Source organism: Uloborus diversus, chromosome 5 (assembly GCF_026930045.1).
Source record: "Uloborus diversus isolate 005 chromosome 5, Udiv.v.3.1, whole genome shotgun sequence".
Taxonomy (NCBI): domain Eukaryota; kingdom Metazoa; phylum Arthropoda; class Arachnida; order Araneae; family Uloboridae; genus Uloborus; species Uloborus diversus.
The window spans coordinates 24898527-24921293 of NC_072735.1; the positions used below are offsets into that span (position 1 = coordinate 24898527).

The following is a 22767-nucleotide window of genomic DNA, read 5'->3' on the forward strand; positions in this document are numbered from 1 at the left end:
GCAAAAGTCGTACCTGCAATTGATTTGAAAATGAGAAATTGCTTCTTAAAGTTTACGCCTTCATACAATTGAATCAGATGCAAACTTTTTTTTTTATTATCCATTGACAAATGAGCATAAAACATTGGATTTAGGTAAAATATGCGACAATGATTCACCCGGCGACCGTTACTCAATTTTGATTAAAAAAAAATACAGATACGACTTTATGCTTAGCATGGCAGATTCGGTATCAAGACATACAATGATACGGTTTTGCAGTAGGGAGTATTTGCTGAATTATGACTTTGACAAAGTACTTGCTGAAGGAGTATAAATGATGCATAAACAACAAATTGTATTCAAACTTTTTACAGGGTCACAAGTAAAGCAGAAAAAACAGACCAATACTCTCACTACAACACAAACCATCATCAAGAACTGCATTAAAAGGAAAGTACCCTTGTAAGGTTACTAACTTCTCTCATATTTCTCTACTTTAGCACAAAAACACCCAATGTCAAAAAAGCAGCTTTACAAAAAGTGGTTGTACAGTTTATTAATCATTTTCTGGCTGTATTTAACTTTCACACCGGAGCCTAGCGAAATTTTGCGCACTTATTATGGTATCATGTTACATTAGGAACATTCATAGTTTATTTATACTTGAATTACAAGTGACATGGTATTTTCGCTCCAAAGTAAACAGTACTTAAGATCTTCCTTAGGTCAGTGCTAACCGTGATTATTATAACTGAATAATAGGGCAATGCAGCGCATTTATTACTGGTACACCGAAAGGTTAACTATTTCGTTTACGTACTAAAACCATAAATTAATTTACTTAAAACCTGACATTGGTTGGTTGTTGTTACAAGGTAGAGTTTTAATATTCTTCTTAAACTAAAAAATCGTCCGTCAAGCTATGACGGATGAAAATTGCGTTTACATTTGAATGAAGCAATTGCCTCTTTAGTGATATTTTGATAGCTGAAATTTTAACCCTAAATCCAGTAGATTAACCGTAAACTCCAGTAGATAGCATTCATTGTTGAACATCTTTTCGTTTCTTTATTCTCTTAAAATGACAGTATTACCACTAAAACAGTTAAGTTACCAGATTCAGTTCAGCTTTGTCAAAATAAAATATTTCCTTGCATGTCCAACATTGCCAAAAAATATTTTCAAATTGTCATGCAATGGCGGGAGTTTCATTGTTGATGACGTCACAGCGTTACTCGATCAGTGAATTCGCTATTATATATGTGGGGATGACGTGATCTAGATTTATTTCCTCACTAGTATGAGAAAAAATCCATGTGAAAACCACCGAGAAGTAGAGATAAAATGGAGGGAGTGAAGACTTTCATTTGTGAAAAAGACACAAAGTCACGTGATAGATTTAAAAGCGAAGCATCGAAATAAATGAAGTTTCTTTCGCTAGTTTCACGCAAAACGTGCCAACCATTCGTCAGTGTTAAGTCACGTGACTTGAGACCGTTGCCCAAGCTTTTGCTTAGCCAATGGTTGAACTTGCTCCCTCCATTTATAATTCCTGCTCTAAGGTTAAAACTTGAAACATCCGGTCAGTTCAGCTAGGGGGATTGAAAAAAAAATCATCGAAGGAATACAAGACATTTCTCTGAGAATGACAATAAGACTTACCAAGCAGTATTCTTGCTGATATTTATCTGCTGCTGAAAAATGTTTTATACTTTATGTTAAAATACAAAAGATTGTTAAGAATCTTACCATAAGGCCTGTACTGACTGAAATGCCTCTGCCACAGTAGGTATTTGGTACAATATCACCATAACCAACGGAAAGAAACGTTATGGCCGTAAGCCACATTGTATTGAGCAAATTTGCATGCTCCGGATCATGATACCTGAAAACGGAGAAACAAATTATTGCTTTATGACTCAGAAAAATTGCATGAAAATGCATATGTAATGTGAATGCCTTCTTTCAAGTAAAGGGTGTTTTTTTAGAGGTAGAGAACTTTAGGTTCAAATAAAACACAATTAAATGTTGTTAATTGCCATGAATGTTGCTTTATTCGAAAGATGATTCTTTGCCATTTTTATTTCAATATTATTTCTGGCATATGGCCACTTCGGCTGGCTCGGAGAAGGTCCAATCGGGAAGTCCAATTTTCTCACTTTTTGCAGCAATGGAGACCGTATGTCAGTGATAAGGTGGCCAATGTTCTCTTCCAAGGCGTCTGTGGCTTATCGGTGCAGACCAGAGACTCCACATAGCCCCACAAAAGATAGTCCAGCTGTGTTAAATCGCATGATCTTGCAGGCCAATTCACGGGTCCATTACGCAAAATTCGTCGTTCAATGAACGTCTCTTTCAATAAATCAATTGTGACATGCGCTGTGTGGCACGTTGCACCGCCTTGTTGTCTATTCATGATGAAATGGCAAACCGAACTGAACACAAAACAAGTGACAGCTATCAAAATGGCACACATATCAAAGTGTTTACTCAGTAAATTACCGCCCATTAGATAGGGCTAAAGCAGAAATACGTGCTAATGAGTGCTAAAAAAATCAGTGCTAATAAGCACGAAACTGCAGTCCTCGGCTGGAAATGACTGAGCTGGCGGTGTATGTTACGTATTTCTGCTTTAGCCCTGGCTAATTGTGCGCTAATTTACTATGTATACCGTGCCTCGCGTTCAATCTTCGAGTTGAACCGAACCATTGTTTCGGTCACTCGTCTGGTCTGCTAATTCTGTATCAGCTACCAGTTTGTTTCGCACTCTTGGCTTCCTTAAGAGGTTTTCCATCTCCAGCTCAGTCACTTTCCTATGTCGGGCTGATGAGGGCTAATAAGCACGAAACTGCAGTCCTCGGCTGGAAATGACTGAGCTGGCGGTGTATTTCGGTATATCAAAGTGTTGCCAGTTTAAAGTTCCATACCTCTAAAAAAACACTCTTTAAATACAACTTCAACTAATAAGGCTCTAAAATGAATCATCAATTACTTAAAACATATTACACCCTTATGGGAATAATTGTGAGTGAAAGGAAAAAGTTATATATAGAGGACTCATTTATTTACCAAATACTTAAAATCTTAATCTTGAAGTTATTTTTAGTGCTTATAGTGCGGCGACTTTTGGTTTCATCATTAACTCTGGTCTATTTCTGGGTGGAAAAAGTTTTTTTGGTTTTGTTGGGGATCAACATCAGAAAAGGGATGCAAAATGTATTTTTTTTTTTTGGCTCAAAAAAAGAGACTAGGAAATTTTCTCAAAATATGGTTGATCAGGACGCAATTTCCGGCTATGTTCGGTCATATAAAGAAGGCGGGTAGGGAGAGTCATGACTCTTATGATCCCTTCCCCCTCTACAACCACGCCTGTACTTATTAGGTATTGATTCAGTTAAATTTTTACGAATATTTTTTCGAGCACCGTGGGACCAAATGCGAAGTTGAACTGTTATTAAGCTCTTCTCTCTTTTTTTTGTGCAGTAACATTTTGGTTGTGTTTGATGAGCGATCGATAGCTCACCGGTCGGTTAAAAAATCATGTTCATCATAAAGTTCTTAACTTTTTTTAGACAAGCAATTAAAAAAAGGAAAAAAAAAACAGATTACTGCCAGTTAAAAGACTCATCTGTATACTTCTAGCTAGGTAAAAATACACCTAAAATTAGATAACTTTCGCTTCAGATTCTTAAAATTTCAGTTTGAAAGAAAAATGCCTTTGGGAATAAAAACGAGATGCATTTTGAGAAGCGCAATAAAATGTTTTTAAACCAAAAATGCATTTTTTTTCTTTGAGAAATTTTAAACACATTTTTGCACGAAAATATTTTACATTTTTTTATAACAAATATTTCCAATACCTTTTTGTAACTTATAGTAAACATCATCAATCACATTTCCCCCTTGCTACTATGTTATTTTCTAGGTAGGAGTTAAAATTTTCTTTATGAAATGTCATCCAAACAAAGAAATTTAAAATACGAAGCACTTTTCACGAAATTCGTTTTTTCAAAACAGGAATATATGGTTTTTTTTTTTGAAACAGTCAAATAAAGTTGTTTATATGACGAGATATTTTAAAACAACTTTTCTCGTAAAGGAAAATTATAAAAAATAAAAAGCGAATGGGCAAAGTGATCATTTCTTATTCAGTTCTGTATGTTTCTCATTCTGAAATATGACATTGCTTACCTTAAAAATATTTATGTCTAGTGAATTTATCATAAAAGTTGTAAATCTGACAAGTTTTGCCATTTTTGTTGCAAGTTATGGTACATTATAGTTATCAGGAACACAAACATCTACTTCAGAATTTAATAGTTAAAGAAGATTTCTCCTCTTTAAAAAAGAAACATTGAAGCACAAAAAATATTAAATGTGATACAACTTTGACTTTAAGACATTGTGACTGGCTTTTCTCAAAAGTTTGCATAAAGTTATCTATGAGAAATATTATGGAGGATAATGATTAATTTTTTTTTTAAGATTCAACGACTCTACTTGCTAAAAAATCGAATAGCGTACAAAAAAAAAAAAAAAAAAAAGAATGAAAGACAAAGAACTTTATGTTAAGTAATTCATGTATGTACATAAATGGCTACTTCTGTATGTGTGTATGTCCGGGGTCCGGGGTAACCTTCAAGACTACTGGACGGATTTTAACCATTTTTTCACCATAGATAGCTACATTATCAGAAAGCAACTTAGGCTATAATTTATTCCTAAAAAAACTTAGTTTAAAAAAGGTATGATGGAAAACAGTAAATTTCATGTAATTTCCACATTAAACGATTAAATATAAAACCCATTGATACAAAAATTCGTTGCCTAACAACAGCAATATTAAAAGTAATCATAATGAAAATTTTGAATCAAGACATCTCAGGATCAAGCATGAAATTTATTGCTTTCTTAAGATTTTTATCCTCATCTGCTATATACAGAAATGGCTATATTTCTTTATGTGTGTAAGTATGTCCGGGGTAAGATTCAAAACTACTGGATCGATTTGAACCATTTTTTCACCATACATAGAAACATTATCAGGAAACAACTTAGGCTATAATTTATTCAAAAAGATTTAGTTTAATAAAGTTATGATGAAAAACAGTAAATTTCATGTAATTTCCCCATTAAATGATTAAATGTAAAACCCATTGTTACAAAAATTCGTTGCCTTACATCAGCAATATTAATAGTAATCATAATGAAAATTTTAAATCAAGGCTTCTCTGGAGCAAGAATGAAATTTATTACTTTCTTAGGGTTTTTGTCCTCATCTATATGCCAATAATCGGTAACGGTGCTAACTAAGGAGACAATTGATTTTACCAACAGTTTGAAAATAGAAAGTGTTTATTGTCTAAAATAACACAAGCCTGCAAAATTCGGGTTATTAAAAAGTGATTGTACGGTAATGAGTGACTTTTATTCTATTGGATGCGACGATATCAAGCATGACATTCATTTTCCTCATTGACATAAGAGATTTTGACCAATCGGGCTTTAACATATAGGTAGAAAAGCCTTTTTTCCCCCTATTCTGAGAGAAAGAGTCTTTTTAAAATATGTGTATGTTTATTACTTACAAACAAGTTTATGTATCAAACGGAATTGGAAATCAGTTACTTAATATATATATTAATTTCATAGAAATAAAAACATAGTAATAATTAATCATAACGATTCAATTATAACGTAAGGCAATCTGTTTTTGCAGTCAACGACTACGTAATAATGTTTTTCTCGGCTTTCATTTCACCATATAACCAAAATATCGCAATTAAAAGAATTTTTAAAACTTTTGTTAAAATGTGAAATAATCCGCTAACTAAATTAGGCAAATCTATAAACATCACAAAAACTTCCATCAGTTTGTCTTTGTGCGCAATTTCAAACACTGACTAAGTTTTACTACTTATTTCGGAAGAAAATATTTAGCATCATTTTGTGGTCACCAAAAATATCTCAGTATTTGGCGACAGTATCTCTTTGACAAAAATTAGTAACAGACAATTTTACAAAGTAGGGAGGGGAAGCACTATCCAAGGTATCCCAAAACGATTACCACAAATTCGGTAACGTTTTAAATCGCACCAAGAACCCACAATAATTGAATTTTTCCAAAAAAAAAACTAAAGCAAGCATAGTGCGATTATGAGCGCCTTCATTTTTTAAAACCGTTTGTATTTCAATAGCATATAGAAAAAGTTTTATACTATGTTCAAAAAAAAAAAAAAAAAAAAAAAAAAGGGAAAGTTAAAAATATTAACTGATAAATCTTTTTAAACAAGTGAAACTTCATATTTTGGAAATTTATCAAATTTTGATATGTTTAAATGTTGTGCTTTCGTTTTCTAAATGAATACTATTTTGTTCTTTATACTTATTGCTATTTTACTTTTATGGGTAAGGAAGAAGATCGATTTTTAATCACGTCAACGCGGTGTGTTTTGAGTTCTTTCAGTTAAAACAGAAAACGAATGAAAGTGGCGATTGTTTCTCAATTTAATTACTGACCCAGGCAACGCCGGGTATTTTTGCTAGTATTTCATAAATAGCAACATATTTTATAAAATCTAAATTATTTTGTATTGGAAAGAAAGGGTGGGGAGAGAGGAGGAGAAGGGGGGGATTGTAACTATTACAGCGGTTACCCCCTCCCCTTACTTACATATATATATATATATATATATATATATATATATATATATATATATATATATATATATATATATATATATATATATATATATATATATATATATATATATATATATATTATATCTCAGCAAAAACATCACTGTTGTAAAAATTTCCCAGCCAAGAAAACCTTTAACTCTTCCCCTCAAAAAAGAAAGCCTTCATCGTAAAACAAAAAACTCTCAGCCTTAAAAAGTCATGATATATCTAGTTTGCCCGCCAAGTATCTGCCAAACTATCATCCTCCCTGTTCTCCTCTACCATCCCACCTACTTCCGTTAGAACCTCTTCAAACCTCCAACTCCTCAGAAATATAGATAGATCCTTCAAATTGTTTATTTTGTTTGGCGGGGAGCTTTTCTAATTGAGGTGGTTGCTTGGTGAGCAAAAAGCTTCTCGCCAAACTAGATAAACAATTTAAAGGATCTATCAATAGATAAAACTCTACTTATTTTAAACTCTCTAGATCTTCATATTCAATTCTTGTATAAACTAGAACAAAATAACTGCCTTCCCATCTCGATGTTCTCGTTTCTCGAACTGAATCTGGTTTTGAAACTACTGTTTACTGCAAACCTTTTGCTGTTTCTTTACCTCCTCACAGACTATCGTCTCATCCACCTAATCAAAAATATTCTGCTTTTAATGCTCTTGTTAATCGTGCTTTAAAGACTTGTGCTTCAGAGGAATTTATTAATGCAGAACTTAACTATTTTAGAGCTGTGGCAATAGATAGAGACTATCCGCCATTTTGATTGATTCCATTTATAAAAAAGCTTTCTAAAATATCCCCAAGTAATGTTCGAAAAAGAACTTTCATCACTAAGCATTTGGTCGTTTTGCCATTCTTTCTTTCTGTTAGTTTTCAGCTCACTAAGATACTTAAACGTTTCCAATTCCAGGTTATGTTTTCAGCAATTAATTAACTTTCGTTCTCATCTCTTAAGGATTCTATTGATCCTCTTAATAATTGTGGAATTTATAAAATTTACTGCACTTGCGGTCTTGCCTATATTGGACAGACCCACCGTTCTTTGAAATTTCGTTTAAAAGAGCATAAAAATTCTGTGAGAAAACAAAAATTTGAAAGTTTTATAATTTATCCAGAAATGCCCAAATTCATCAGATCTTGATTTTTGGGAGTCTTTCCACATTCTGAAGAATATTTCTAATCTCGGTAACGACCGTAAAGCCGTTCCTTATTTTTCTGCAGTGTGGCATCCATTTATTAATTGATAGTCTTTTTTTACCCTCTTCTTGATCTCATATTTTTTCTCCGTTGTGTTGTAGGTGTGGTTATTGTAATGTCTTTCTTTGTTACTTATTTCTGTCATTACATTTCCACTTCATGTTTTATTTTGTACTTGCTTAAGTTTTTGTTGTTTTCCAACTTCTTTCTGTTTTTCTGAATTATGTTTATTCTTCTTTTCGCTAAATGTGGCAGTTGATTCGTAGCAAAATTTTTTCGGACATAAATTTATTTCGAATTTATTAATAAGCGGTTTCATTCTGACAGCAATATGTATTTATACGTCTTTTCACTGAAATTTATTGCTTAACGGTTTTCTGTGGGAGGAATCATGTAATAAATTTTAACTTTGAGTTCTATTTTGTCTTCTTTTGCTTTTATTAATTGCTTATTTTGATATTTAAGCTATCTGCTGTCCATTTTCATTGCTTTTACTGGGTGTCTTTACATCTAGAAGCTCACACCTTTAAATTAAAAAAGGGGTTCCTTGAAACCCCGAAACACGTGTATTCTGTAATCTGTTTATTTATGCTAAACAACGTTGGATATTTCCTGTTATTCCTCGGCACAAAAGTATTTATTTATTGCTTATGTCAACTTATGTTAGAGCTTGCTTTCGGTGCTTTATTTCGCAAGATAACATAGACTCGTGGATTAAATCTAGGTATCGCTAGATCATCGACAATAACAGCAGCATACCAGTTGTTTGGTTTCCGAATGAATTTATGAAAGGAAGAATGCTATTTCAGTAGCTAACCAGAAATGTTAAAAATATTTTTGAAATAGAAGTTGCATTTAATATTTATTTATTATTTTTTATATTTTTACCTAAAGCTTTATTAAATCATTGAGATCTAGCCTGCAAGAGTTATTACTTATGTCTTTTTATTTTGTAATTTCCAATCTTCAGTAATCATTTAAGACATTTCAATCAGAATTATTTTTTTGACAGAACAAAAAAGTTTGACGGAACATAACTATTATTGGGTCTTTAAAAATAATCTCATTTTCATCTAACAAATTTTACTGTTTCGTTACTGTTGGAATCGACTTCTTGTATAAACTACCTAATGCGAGGAGCTCTCATAATATTGTTCTCAAAATTATGCTCTTTTAAATATTTATAGTGGTACCTAATGTTGGTTTTTAAAGTTATATAATTACAGCTAAAAACAAATGAAAAAAAAACTGAATGAAAATTTGCTTATAATTCATGTTAATACGTCAGCATGCTGATGGCGCTATACACCCCCCTTCTTAAGAAATTCCTCCATGTGTACAGAACAGGGTTTGAAAATATCATGATATTTTCGAAAATATGGAAAATGTCCGATATTTTGATAGATATCCGATATTTTCAATCAGCGCGAATTAAAGTCTTACAAATAGTAAATGCATCCTCAAATCACTCTTTATTTTCTTACATTATAATTATAATATGTAGACTTAAAATTAAGATTTCTGTCATTATTTATATCTAATATTTCATTTTACATTTCTATCAATTTTAAAGGAGTTAATTTAGTATTACCTGTTTTACTCATTTTTCTTCTGTTAGCTACATTTACAGTTATATGATTCAAAAATAAATGATATGCATTAGTTTGTGCACAGTCATAAGACATTTTCTTTTTTTTTCTAAACAGTGTTTAATATTTAATTAGGCACTTTTAATATGAATTGAAATTGTTATATTACTAATAATTTTATGAATATAAAACAACAAAGTAAAAGAGGAATATTATATTACTTTGTTATATTAATGATGTATTAATACATCATAAAAAATATAGTACATAATTTTTTAGGTATTTTCGATAATAAATTAACAATAATACTATGATTAATATACTTTTTGTATTGAAAATACCGTAGCTGAAAAAATAAATATCGAAAATATCATTATATTTCCAAAATAAATATCGGATATATATCATGATAGATATCGGCGAACCCTGGTACAGAACAATTTTTACATTTTCAGTTCTCTTATAACAATGATCTGATCATGTTGTCTTACAGTTTCTTTCTATATTCTCGTACCCTTTTTTAATGTATTTAATTCTTAATACGCAACCCTATAAAACAGTTGTTTTGCTCGGATCCAAGTACAAGACTCCTATTTTCATTGAAATTTGACTGATACATAACCAACTATGGTCATTTTTAATCAAAAAACTCTTATTGTTTAAGTTTTTTTTCTATATATTCACCTAACTACATCAAGCCACTTTGGATTACATAAAATATGTTTTCTGTTCTATCAGCTTAAGCTTTCTTTAGGAGTAGTGTTATTTATAGATCCTCCTATAAGTACAAAGACACCGCAAGTGGACGGAATCTGGGGATAGAGAAAAAGGTCACGTAAACACGACGCAGAAAAAACATTGGAGTTTTTGCTGCCACACAAAGATGAACTGAAAATATGATACAGCTGGGTACTCTTTTCTTGACTGTTCCACGGAAAACAGACAATGCATCTCGGTTATTTTCTTGTTGAGGTTGGAAACTGAATATTACAGTGATAAAAAATGAGTAAGCAACATAAAAAAACCTAAGTTGTCAAACGATTACAAAAAATAGATATTAATAAGCTGAAGTTTTCTGTTTTTCAGTTCAGAAGTGCTTAATGTATAACAGCAAAACTATTAGTAGGGGACTTAGCTCTAGTATGGGCAACGTTTTCGCACTGATCCTAGGGCACCACTTTTACCTTGAAAAAGTTATTTGTTGTGATTTTTAGTAATTTGTGCTTTCTTTATGATAATTGTTACTGTTATTCATAACCTTTTCTTTTTTAAGGAGCTGCATAGGACCATAGCCTTTTGCACGTCTAGTGCGATCTTCCGCTACGGCTGCTAGTTTTTCACGTGTTACCATTAAGGCGTGGATGTAAATGTTGTAGATAATTTTGACGCTCAGTTTCCCACCAGATGGAGGAACCTCAGCTTTCAAGATGCGAAACTGCATTGAGAGATAAAAAAAAAAAAAAAAATGGACAGTGCGTGAGTGAAATAAGTACTCAAAGGATATTTAGAAGCCACATAGGCACTGACGATTTTCTGCACCTCGAAAGTTCGCCTACTGAACACTTGGACCTTAGGTTCAGAACCAGCGACTAAAGGTACACTAGGTCGACGGCCTACCACTGCGCCAACCAGCCTTAAGCAGCTGGTGCACCAAAAAAGTGAGGAGTAAAAGGAAATGTGGGACAGGTTAGGTAGAAGATGCTCCTAAAGCTGACTTTAAAAAAAAAGAAAGCATGGCCAATCGAAATTCAACGTATTAATTAATTTACATTCTCTAAACAATTCGAAGCACGGCCTCAAAAAATGGGAGAGATGTTCACAGTAGATTCCCTCTTTCCAATTCACAGCGTAATTTCCGTTTTTGTAAAATTGTAACTTCAGCAAAATTTAAAACACACTTATGAAGTCAATTCTTTTCTCTTTAAACATGTGAATTGGGCAATTTTTTTATTTTCCGATCTATCGTTAATTTAGAATTTAGAAAAGTAGAGGGGCAACGCCACTTCACTTTTGAAAGGGAGGGGACGGTTGCCTCTTTGACCCTCCCTCTTCCTGTACGAGCGGTCTATGCACCCTGCTAACATTTTATACACGAAAAATTTTCTATAATTTTTTAAAACATCCTCTCTTACAGTCTTATAGGTCACAGATAAACTTGAAAAAGCTGTTCAAAGATTACACCTACCACCCCCCTCCCCCGCCTGTCTGGACATTCAATGAAATCTCCTCAGTTAGGAAAAATAGGAACAAGCTTCAGTGACTGGTATCTCCGGCAAATGTTTGCTACACGAGATCGAGCTAAGGAGGTTCTGCAGGCCTAACTTACGACCGAAGATCAAAGACTGCTTTTCCAAGATTTGCTTGTTGTGATTTGAATGTTTTTGTTGAAAGGGCGTAAGTCAACTTACGAGCAGTATTGAATTACGCCCTTTTAACAAAAAATGATTCATTTGAGGAGACTTGTTCTTAATAGTGGAATTAAAATTTTCCCGGTTTTCAATAAATGTGCTTCTGAGAATGCTGCACCAGATCACGTTTTGAACTGCCTTTAAGTCACCCGTGACGACATAAATAAAGATCCTCCACTGTTTTAAAACTTTTTGCAAATACATAACCTCGCGGAAAAAGTAGCTGCCAATACTCGACTACGAGCTTACTTGACAATGGAGAAATAAGCTAAGGCCAAACAAAGGAAATAGTCCCTAGCGCCTTGTTCGATATTCGGGTGAAATTACTTTTCATTTCAGAAATTGGATTAGTTAGTTAAACCCACGCATGCGTAACCTTTTTTTGTCATAATTTCTGTCAATCGTTAAATATTTTCAATTTTGCCAACGAAGCAACGTGGAGCATTTCCAAATGCACCAATTCATAGACAGGTGGTATCTCCTCTTATTCGCGAATTAAATAGGGTAGGTAAACCAGTTAGTGTGACGTTTCATCTGTTAACTCGGTTCTTCTACAGCCGCTACATATGCAGGCTGATGCATCAGCTTAAGTTTACCCATTTTGGATCGGATTTTTCATAGATGCGGAGCTAGTGTTACTAGAGCAAATTTTCGGGTTTTGCCAAATGAATCAAAAATAATACTTTATTTAATGAACAATTCACGTGCCGCAAATAATTGCTCGCAATGAGAAATCACCAAACACGATAAATAGCCAGAAAAGACATCAATTGAAACAAGCGCTCCGATCCAAAATGGCTGATCTTCAGCTGATGCGTCGGCTCGTGTATATAGGAGCCTTAGGTTTTTCTTCGGCACTTCGCGACATAATTGTCAACTTAAGTTGCATGCAAGTATAGACCTGGAGGACATGAAAGAGTAACAACAGTCTCACCTTTCGCAGAGCCTGAGCGTCCAGCTGGCAATGATCCAGAGCGAGACCATGAAGACGAGCAAGACCGTCCCGGGGCAGATTGTCATGAGCGTCTTCAGCACGAACCGCGTATTGAAATCGATCCGGTTCAGGGCTCCGATCGAGCGAGAAGAGGCATCCGTGAACAACTTGCTGTGCAGCAGCATCACCCGGCAGATCAGGTACAAGCGCAGGAACATGGGCAGCGAGAGCATCACGTCCACAGGCACCAGACGAGAGGTTATCCGGTTGCCGTGGTTCGGCAGCTTGGTCACCCACAGGAAGTAGAACTCGCCGGGAGGGGGGTGAATCGAACAGATCACCACCTCCAGCAGGATGTTGGAGATGCGACGCCATGTCATGGCGATGCGCCAGTCCTCCGCGCCGTTGTCGATCATGAAGAGCTGCGGACGAACCACAAGCACAATCAATTATCATACAAGATGCATGAAATACACCGCCAGCTCAGTCATTCTATCCGAGGACTGCAGTTTTGTGCTTATTAGCACTCATGTTTAGTGCTAATTCTATATTAGCTACCAGTTTGTTTGGCACTCTTGGCTTCCTTAAGAGGTTTTCCAGCTCCAGCTCAGGCACTTCCTATTCTGAGCTGGTGAGTGCTAATAAACACGAAACTGCAGTCCTCGGATGGAATGACTGAACTGGCGGTGTATTTCATGTATTTCTACCTCAGCCCTGACTACAGGGTTTTAACTTACTGAAAATATAAAGGATGATTCAAATAGAGCAGAGGTTGTTAAACTTTTTGACATTGCGACCTCCTTTTTAGACTAAGTATTTTGGCGACCCCCTAAAGTTTTAAGTCTCTCTCAACCCTAAAATAGTAACTAAAAACTACCCAAATGGTTAAGCCCCCAAAATCCTCCAAAATGATTAAGATCCAAATGGTCCTTAGAAACACAAGTAACTAGTAAAATAAACATGAATTTTTGTCTCTTGAATTATTTTATAATAAGAGACAGTTATAGACGTTCCTGATTTTATAATCTTCCAGTAGTTTTATGACAGTTATTGACCTAGCGCCCCTTAAAATTCTATCATTTCACGCAGTACGATGTTTTGATGCCATTTTCTACATCTTGAAATGTGAACAAGCATTCTCTATAATGATGAATTTAAAACAAAATAAATAAATCGTTTGACACTGGAAAATGACATTGTTTTGTGTGTTACGAAGCTCATTCCAGACATTAAAAAATTGGTTATTTCTAAACTAGCCTTTGTAGCCCGTAACTAATAGAACACAAAAACCAACTTGTTGTGTGTTAAAAGCTTTATGTGTACTCTTTTTCGTATATACATAAAAACACAGCAATAAAATTATTTTCCTTAAACTTATCTTCTACATCTCGCCACCCCCTGGCCCTGGACATATCCCGCTACTCCCCCCCCCCCCACACCTGGGCGTCGCGACCCACCGTTTGAGAGTTCCTGACATAGAGGATTTCAAACATGTATATTTTTTAGTAAAAATGGTACAAAAAAGAATTGTTTTTTCATTACTACTTTCATCCATCTTAAGATGTTTGATGTGCCCCCCCCCCCTCCTGACGTCTAAGCAATATTACCCCTGCATTCTAACTCCTGTCGTACACGTTGTACCGTGTCTACTGTCCACTCTCACATAAGCAATTGCTGCAGTGGTCCGATTTTTTCAGTTCGTAGAAGATATCACAGGGTCTGGTGATTTTTGAGGCTGATCATAAGGGCCTTTACGGCCTATCCAACGCCGAGGGAGTGTTGTGTTTAAAACTTCGGGCTCTTCGAGATGCCAATGAAGTACCAAATTGAAACTTTACCAGTCATTATTCCATTTCAGCACCACCAGAGACCTGTGGGTTCAATATTCCCAAATCGGTAGTTGTATGAAACCTCTTTATTCTTTTTAAATCACCATGTATTACCTACCTCAGAGTTGTTGGCGTTCGCTCTTGGACGAGTTTACTTCAAAATTGGTTGAATACAAGAGAAACGAATGCTGCTACAATTAAGAGTTGGCGAAACAAGTTTTTTTTTTCATGAAAAGTCGTTGTTTGTTCAGAATAAATAACAGATTTAAAAAAAAATATTTACACGTTTCATAATGCACTCAAAAGGACAAAATAACTTTTCTGGGTCAGAAAGAACAATTCAAGTATTCCTGTAGTTTTCAATGATTTCAAGAAAATGACACTACAAACAAAGAACAGTGCACCTCAAGTCGTGTAGAGAATTCCTCTTATCCTTATCTAGCTTTCAATCATAAATTTGAGTGTTGAAACATGTATATTTTTCTTAATGGGAAAGTTTGGTTTGAAATGCCTTGAGGCGCACTTTTCTTCGTTTGCAGTGTCATTTTCTTGCAATCATTGAAAACAACAGGAATACTTGAATTGTTCTTTCTGACCCAGAAAAGTTATTTTGTCCTTTTGAGTGCATTATGAAAAGTGCTTAATTAAAAAAAAAAAAATTCTGTTATTTTATTATTTTTAGTGTAAATGTAAAACCTATATGCGTGGCTAAAACTTGAAGCAATTGGCACTAAAAACTAATCCATGTTCCTCTCTACGATTTATTTATTTGTGTACTAATTCATTTAAATATTAAAGGCTTCCCAAACTAATTTATGTTTCACAACATGCAAGTTACTCGAGATAAAGATCCTAATATGTCTCTTTACTTAGCCCTGTTATCGATCATTGGCGTAGGTGAGGATGAAAACCTACGAGAGCAATGACAGTGCAGAGCCATACATTTCATGCTTGCTTCAGAGAAGCCTTGATTCAAACTCTTCATTATGATTACTATTAACATTACTGTTGCAAGGCAACAAAATTCGTAACAATGGGTTTTATATTTAACTAGTGGTACCTGCACGGCTTTGCCCGTAATAGAAAAATTAAAAGATCTTTTGGTGCGCCCGTAAATTTACAAGCAATGTGAAAATTAAAAGATCTTTTGGTTCGCCCGTAAATTTACAAACAATGTAAAAATTAAAAGATCTTTTGGTTCGCCTGTATATTTACAAATAATGTATGGTGAATTTTCTCGCCAATTGGCTTGTACCCATGTTACGGTTCCACGTTATGATAATTTCGTAATTTACTCGTCCATCTTATGATAATTTTGTTCTTAAAATTGGAATAGAAAAAGAACCACATCAAATTTTCGAAAAATCGCTTCGAGGTGCACACTCCCAGGCTACAAATTTCACGAAAATCGGCCGAACGGTCTAGGCGTTATGCGCGTCACAGAGATCCTGACAGACAGACAGAGATCCAGACAGAGAGAGAGACTTTCAGCTTTATTATTAGTAAAGAATATTTAATGGGGAAATTACATGAAATTAGCTGTTTTCCATCCTAACCGAAATAATAATTTTATTTTAAAACTTTAATTTTTCAGCTCTAAGTTGTACCTTTAGATAAAGCAAATCATTTAGTGAAATCCCGAAGTCTCTAGGTGGTCTAGTGACTGAGATATAAGCAAAACCAGGCCTCAGATTTCTCCGTGACAATCAGGCCAAGTGTAATAAAATTGCTTAAAAAAATAAATTTCAACTCAAAACTCGCCTCTTTTTCTCCAATAAGGAGAACATTGCAGAAGTCTTGATTTGACGTTTGCTCCCTTCCCATATTCTGAAAATCTGATGTTTTTGACTCTTCCATTAAATGCAGGAGAGCACTATTATATCATGAGACTTGACTTTATTGAATTACAAATAGATTTTCTTTGTGTCAACAGGATCGTAATATGATGTGATTGGCAATAAAAACCTTATTAGAAATAGTTTTATCTTCTGTTTACTCATTAAAAAGGCTTGTACATGATTATAAGTATTTTTCAGAACTTTTTAAGAGAGAAAGCAGACAATCTTGGTGTTCATAAGAAAAAACAAAAAGTTGAAAAATTTTATTCTTTTTGCACAAAAAGATTGTTCATTTGATTATTTTATCGGATATGTACAATAGCCTCTAACGTCATTCTAAACGTTCATGAAACTAAACAAAAGTGTTCATATTTTGAGAGTGTTCATTACAGAGGGAGATTGGATAATGCATGCACATCTATTCTATTGAGTTAACGGAATAGGTTCAAAGCCGCCAAAAGTCGAGTGACGTAGCTAGTATTATATAAGTAGGGGAAACCGGGGCAAGATGACGAGCCGGGCAAGATGACGAGTCTAAATTTTTGCGTTTTCCTCTAGAAAACAGCATCAACTGGATACTACTGGCTCTTCTATCGGCTGGTCAATCAGCAATAGTATAAAGACGCTGAAATTATCATATTTGTGTTAATTTTGAAGCTCTGATTGTTTACCGCTGCTGCGTTATAACTTTTATGCATGTGTAAATAAGCTTTGCTAAAGATACAGGAATGATAGATTGTTTCTCTTTAGTATTTATAAGTAACTTAGGTTATATACTGCTTATTACCATGAATAAACGTCAATTAATCGCCTTCCTTTATGGAAATGAAGACGAATCCTTTCAAATAGGCAGTCCGGGTTACGATGACGGGTCAAAACACGGGGCAAGATGACAATACTTCTTCTTTACAAGTTCTGCTTATAAAGAGGAATATTTTGACCCTCCAACGAAAGAATTGTTCTAGTGCTGCTATGCCAGAAGTGGTGGTGTGAGGAATGGTCCAATTATGAAAATGGCCTTTTTATTTGTGACTATTGTTAGCTGCACAATTAAGCGCATCAACGTAACTTTGCAATTCGTTACGTTTAATTTAATGCTTTGTGAGATGTAAAAACACAGTAAAAATTTGTTAAAATATGTATATATTCAAAAAATAAATTGTGTTCAACCTCTTTCAGTGTTGTCATCTTGCCCCGAGGCCAAAGTCATCTTGCCCCAGTACTGGGGCAAGATGACGATTTGATAAGGTTATGAAAAAATAAAAATATCCTTCATTTATTTCATTTGAAAAATTAATTGGTACTATATTTAACACTACAAAGGACCACTCTAACAGCTTTTGTAAAGGAAATTTTACTATCCTTAAAAATAAATTAACAAACAACAAATATTGTTAGCATTGTCATCTTGCCCCGATCTCCCCTAAATTGTTTATCAAGCATAGCAAGTTTGGACTTCTAAGCAGTTAGAAGAGAGCGGAGAGGTTACCTCATAGTCTTGAATATTACTTGAACCATTATCCCTATGGCTGCGCCCAAAATCCATTCGTTACATACAGTAGAACGTCAAAATTCGAAAGTCAAAAATCAGATCGGACTTCCAAGACGTTTTAATAAATTTTCCTTTGTGTTCAGTGAACAATGAGAGTTAATTTTTATTGAAAAATGTAACCACATATTGTAGCGTTATGTAATGTATTGTATGGTTATGTACATACTTTTTGCATAACCACTTGATTTGATTAAATGACATAGTGTTTTCCCAAACGGTAGTGTCTTGGTTATTGCTGATAGGCCAAACAATTTGGAAATCCAAACTAACCATGGTTCCAATGAACTCAGATTTTTGCCATTCCACTATAATATACATCTGCCTTATTTATTTCAAAGCATTACTTGTATATAGTTTGATAAAAATTGTTTTGTGTCTAGATTATTTTCATCAGACAATAGTTTTTGATTAGCTTCAGTTTTATTTTTAGTTTCAGTCTTGAAATCGTTTTGCCAATCTCTGTAGCTGCAGTAAATATCGACAATAATTTCCCACAACTTTGTCAAGGATAGTAGCAGCTAGATCATATTTATAACAAAAATGTACTTCAGCAGAAACTATACATAGGATGAAATCACATTTACGAGGAGTTTTATCAAACTCCAGCCGTGCTAGACTGCAACAAAAACATAAATTGATTTTAACTTCCTCTCCACTTTCAAGAGCCATAACCTCGAAGAATAAATCAATCTTTTATGTTCCTGTTGTTAAAAGAAAGCCTTTATGCTTCACAAGAAGTGAACATAATACACTCTTAGAAGTATATTTTTATTCTTTAGAAAATTATTATTACTATTTTTGGCTTGTGCTTTTGACCAAGTTTGCAAAAACAAGTAAATGAGATATTACTTATGAAAATCTGCTGCTGTTACAGATTACAAAATCAATTTATTCTAAAAGCAATGCAATTTGAATCATTTGCATGTTCTTATGTATTATCAGTAATTGATCACTTAAGCATAAAAAAATGGTTTAAAAAACAAGAACAAACAAGTACACATTCTTTATCTGATAGCAAGAACAAATTTGAGGCATGCTATGAAATACTCGGTTATAGTTTATAGATGTAGTTACAGTTTTGATTAGAAATTAGGACGGAACATTTACAAAGCAATCTAGAAAATATCAGTAAAGTCAATTTTACTACTAGTGTGAGGTTTTATAAAATGTAATTTTAAATTGCATTGCTTGAAGTTAAATATACTTCTACAGGTTTATTTATTGTGATAAGCAAAATCATTTGTTTTTGCTTCTAGCAAGGGAAAAAAAAACTAAACATTTATGCTGGGATTTAAGAGTGGTCAATTTTTGGTTGTCTAAAATACCTTTAGTGCCAGTAATTAACCAAAACGGTCAAGTAATAAAAACATGTTTTTGGTCAACCACTAAATAATTGAAGATAATCGACAATTCTTTACAACTAATAGTTGTTTTTTCTATAAAAGTCATTCAAGAACCGCCAAGAGAGTATGTCATCCAAGTCGGAAAGTTGGGAGAGAGGAGGGGTAAGTTTATGGGAGAGGGACTCGATGCTCAAACCAACTACCTATATTACTACTGTTAAGTGTTATTTATACAATATTAAATAGCAGTATTCAAGATTAAGGCATTATAGTAGCACCTATGATGAGAAGATTCAGATCCTGCGGCGACTCACATTGTGATGGCGTCAAATCTGCTTGGAGTCTTAGGGCTTGGTGAGAGCTTGAAAATATTCAAGTTGGCACCATTTTTGGCGACTTATTTTTGACGCCAAATTTGTCGAGAAATTGCCAAATGCTGCCAAGTTTGTCACCGCTTTGCAACTTTTCGAGCCCTAGCAGGGCCCGACTAACTAAAAGTGAAGTCCTAGGCCCACAATAATTTGGAGGCCCCCTGATGGTTCTATAGCGGAATGCAGTGATTGATTTACAGGTTTGGGGGCCTCTCTGTAGAACAATGTAAATCATTTAGCATGTGAAATTATGAATATCCTACGAGGCCTCTCTTAATTGTGACATGGTAAATTCGCTATTGGCAGAATGAATAAAGATTCTCCTGTTTGAAAGTTTTTTTCCAATTAACAAGTCATTATTTTTAAACTATTATTTTAAAAATGTGTGTCTTTTTTGTATAGTTATAATGTTATGCACATTTTTTAAAAGTAATTTGAGGCCCCTTAGGCAGAGGAGGCCCCAGGCCCAGGCCTATGTGGTAATCAGGCCCTGAGCCTTATAGGTTATTTCAGGCACATTTGAGTTAGCACTCTCAAAAGTAAGAATGTACTGCTAGTAAGACTCGACAGATGCATCGGCGCCGATGGTTTAAAAATTTAGCCATCGGCATCGGTGGCGGCCGCTGCTAACATGAAGAAAACATCGGCCCATCGGCCTTGAAAAACATCTGAATGCCGTTGTATGGCCCATGTTCTTTGGAAAAGAAGGGGAAAAAACCTAACTTTTATTGGTCTAATTTTTACTCCTAAGTTAAAAGTAATTACAGCATGGGATCCGAGGTCAGGTAGCAACAAGAGCAGCACCAATTCTGAATTTCGAAGCATGCCGAATGATGAGTCACTACCGAAATTTTCCCAGCATGCAAGTTAGACACTCATCAATAAACAATCACTTTGTTGAGAGTTTTAAGAATTTTACTCTCTTGAATTGAAATAATTACCCCTTATGGGTGATGCTCCAAAATTCTAACAATATTATGTCCCAGCAGCCTAACACAAAAATTGTTAAACTCAGAAAGTGTTTTCGTTTTTTTAGTAGTTAGAAATAACTTATCTAATGTTACTTTTACTCTTATTAAAACAAAAACTCATTTAGATTTTTCTACAACATTTTTTAAATAACCAGAAAGTCACACTTTTGGCGTGTCCCCAGCCGTTTTTCAAATGGACTTAAATTATTTAAAAATCTCGTATCAACATTCCACAAATTCCATTTGTAGTACAGAATTAAGCATACTTAAAGGCGTAAAATAGCATTCTTTGAATAAACTAAATTATTTAAACCATCAACGTACATGGTTTTGAAATATGTCCCCAGGTTTCATGTCATTCTCCTGTTCTAGAAATGAATTCAATTATTATGGATTAAAAAAACGAATTTTTGATTTGTTGTGCTACAACACTTTTTATTATCACCATTTTGTTAGATTCCTTGAGTAATAAGTTCATATGATTTGTCTGCTGTTCTTACTAAAACCTTGAAGTTCTAAAATGGGTATGAAACATTTTTGCTGTCATTCTCTTGGACAAAATTTCTGTGTTAAATAAAAGAAAAATAATAATTCTACTCATATAGTGTGTACCACTCTTTAAGAGGTAAGAATCGAAAAATAACATTAGTTACCTTAATTATAGTCCTTGGCTTACGCAACAGGCAAATTGTATGGAAAATCTCATACTCCTGTCATAAAAAATCACTCTCCTAGCATTATTTCTCAAGCACTGGTATTCTATTCTAACATCCCGTAGAATAGAAGGATTTATTTCCAATACATTAGTTTTAAAATAAGATTGATTGAAAAAAAGGAAGTCAAATTTGGCAAACGATAAATAAAAAATGTATCAGTGGAATAATTCTATTTATTTAATATTTTGTAGTTGTTGTTCAGACGAATCGTTCCCAAAGAGATTTATTGGTTAGACATTTGTTTATCTAAATGTTGCTCGAATAGGTTAGTAAAGTTGCTATAAATTTCGTAGTTGCTTTAAAAGTAAAATATATGTTATTAATATTGCTGATTCCCTTTTTGTTTTTTATGTTTGTATTTCCTGAACTATAAAACAATTCGTAGGTAATGAGAAGGTAACTTTTCTTTTTGCAAATTTTATCATACTGTGTATGACTAACTTAAAGCAAGTTTTAATGTAGCAATCGATTTTTTTTTTCGTTAAAATGAATGTCCGTTATTCGAAGTGTAAGCTATTCAGAGTGAATAATATGGAAAACCCTATGTGTTCGTTAAGAGAGGTTTTACACAAATTTTGTTTTGTCATTTAATGATCATACTTTATCATTTAGGCATCAGTAATTTCTTTATTACTATAGTTACATTTTAGATAATACATGAAGAAATTCATTTTGTAATTCTCCTGGTGCTGCTCTTCAGTTTCTTGCTGTATGAAAATTTCAATCCTCTTTTGAGGATGTAACATAGTTAAAGTGAGTTCTCACTATTTTTCTCTTAGTAAGTTCCTAGCAAAGAGTAAGTATGATTTTTTTTCAGATTTTTATTTAAAAACAAAATGTGATTGGAAAAATGTCAGGTTTTTGGAGAATCACCCAAATTTTTTCTTCCTGAAAAGAAATAAAAAATCTGGTTCTTAATTAAAGACTTTAACTACAGCAAAAGCTCTTTTGTAAGTGCAAGAAATAAGAAATTCAGGGTTAATATGGTAATTAAAATCCTAAAAAAGTTCATATTTTTCTTTTCACTTTTAAGGCCTAAAATGAAGAGTAGTTTTTTCACTGAAATTTGTGTTTATAATTTTAAAATTTGTCGCTTTAATTTTTTTCAGAGGGGGATCGGGGACGAAAAATGAAAAAAAAAAAAAAAAAAAGTACACTTCCTGAAAATCTACATTGTAAGAACGATTCAGAAACGTTCCTGGAAAAGAATAGGCAGCTAATGTGCCCTATTTCTTCCAGTAACATATCCTACAAAACCCAGGAATGTTTTCCGCTAAAATTCAGTAAACTTCCTGAAATTATCCTGAAGGATTCAGAAATATTCCCGTTTAAAGCCCGACATG

At 33.9% G+C, this 22767-nt stretch overlaps 1 protein-coding gene across 1 annotated transcript in view; it reads right to left on the minus strand.

Annotated features, from left to right (window-relative positions):
- Window positions 1-22767, minus strand: part of LOC129222074 (small conductance calcium-activated potassium channel protein-like) — a 142310-nt gene that overhangs the window by 16041 nt on the left and 103502 nt on the right. Inside the window, exons 3-4 of the mRNA XM_054856505.1 lie at window positions 12805-13226; window positions 1732-1867 (exon numbers count right to left, since the gene is read on the minus strand). Of these exons, the coding sequence (XP_054712480.1) occupies window positions 1732-1867; window positions 12805-13226 (558 nt within the window). The remainder of the gene's footprint in view (window positions 1-1731; window positions 1868-12804; window positions 13227-22767) is intronic.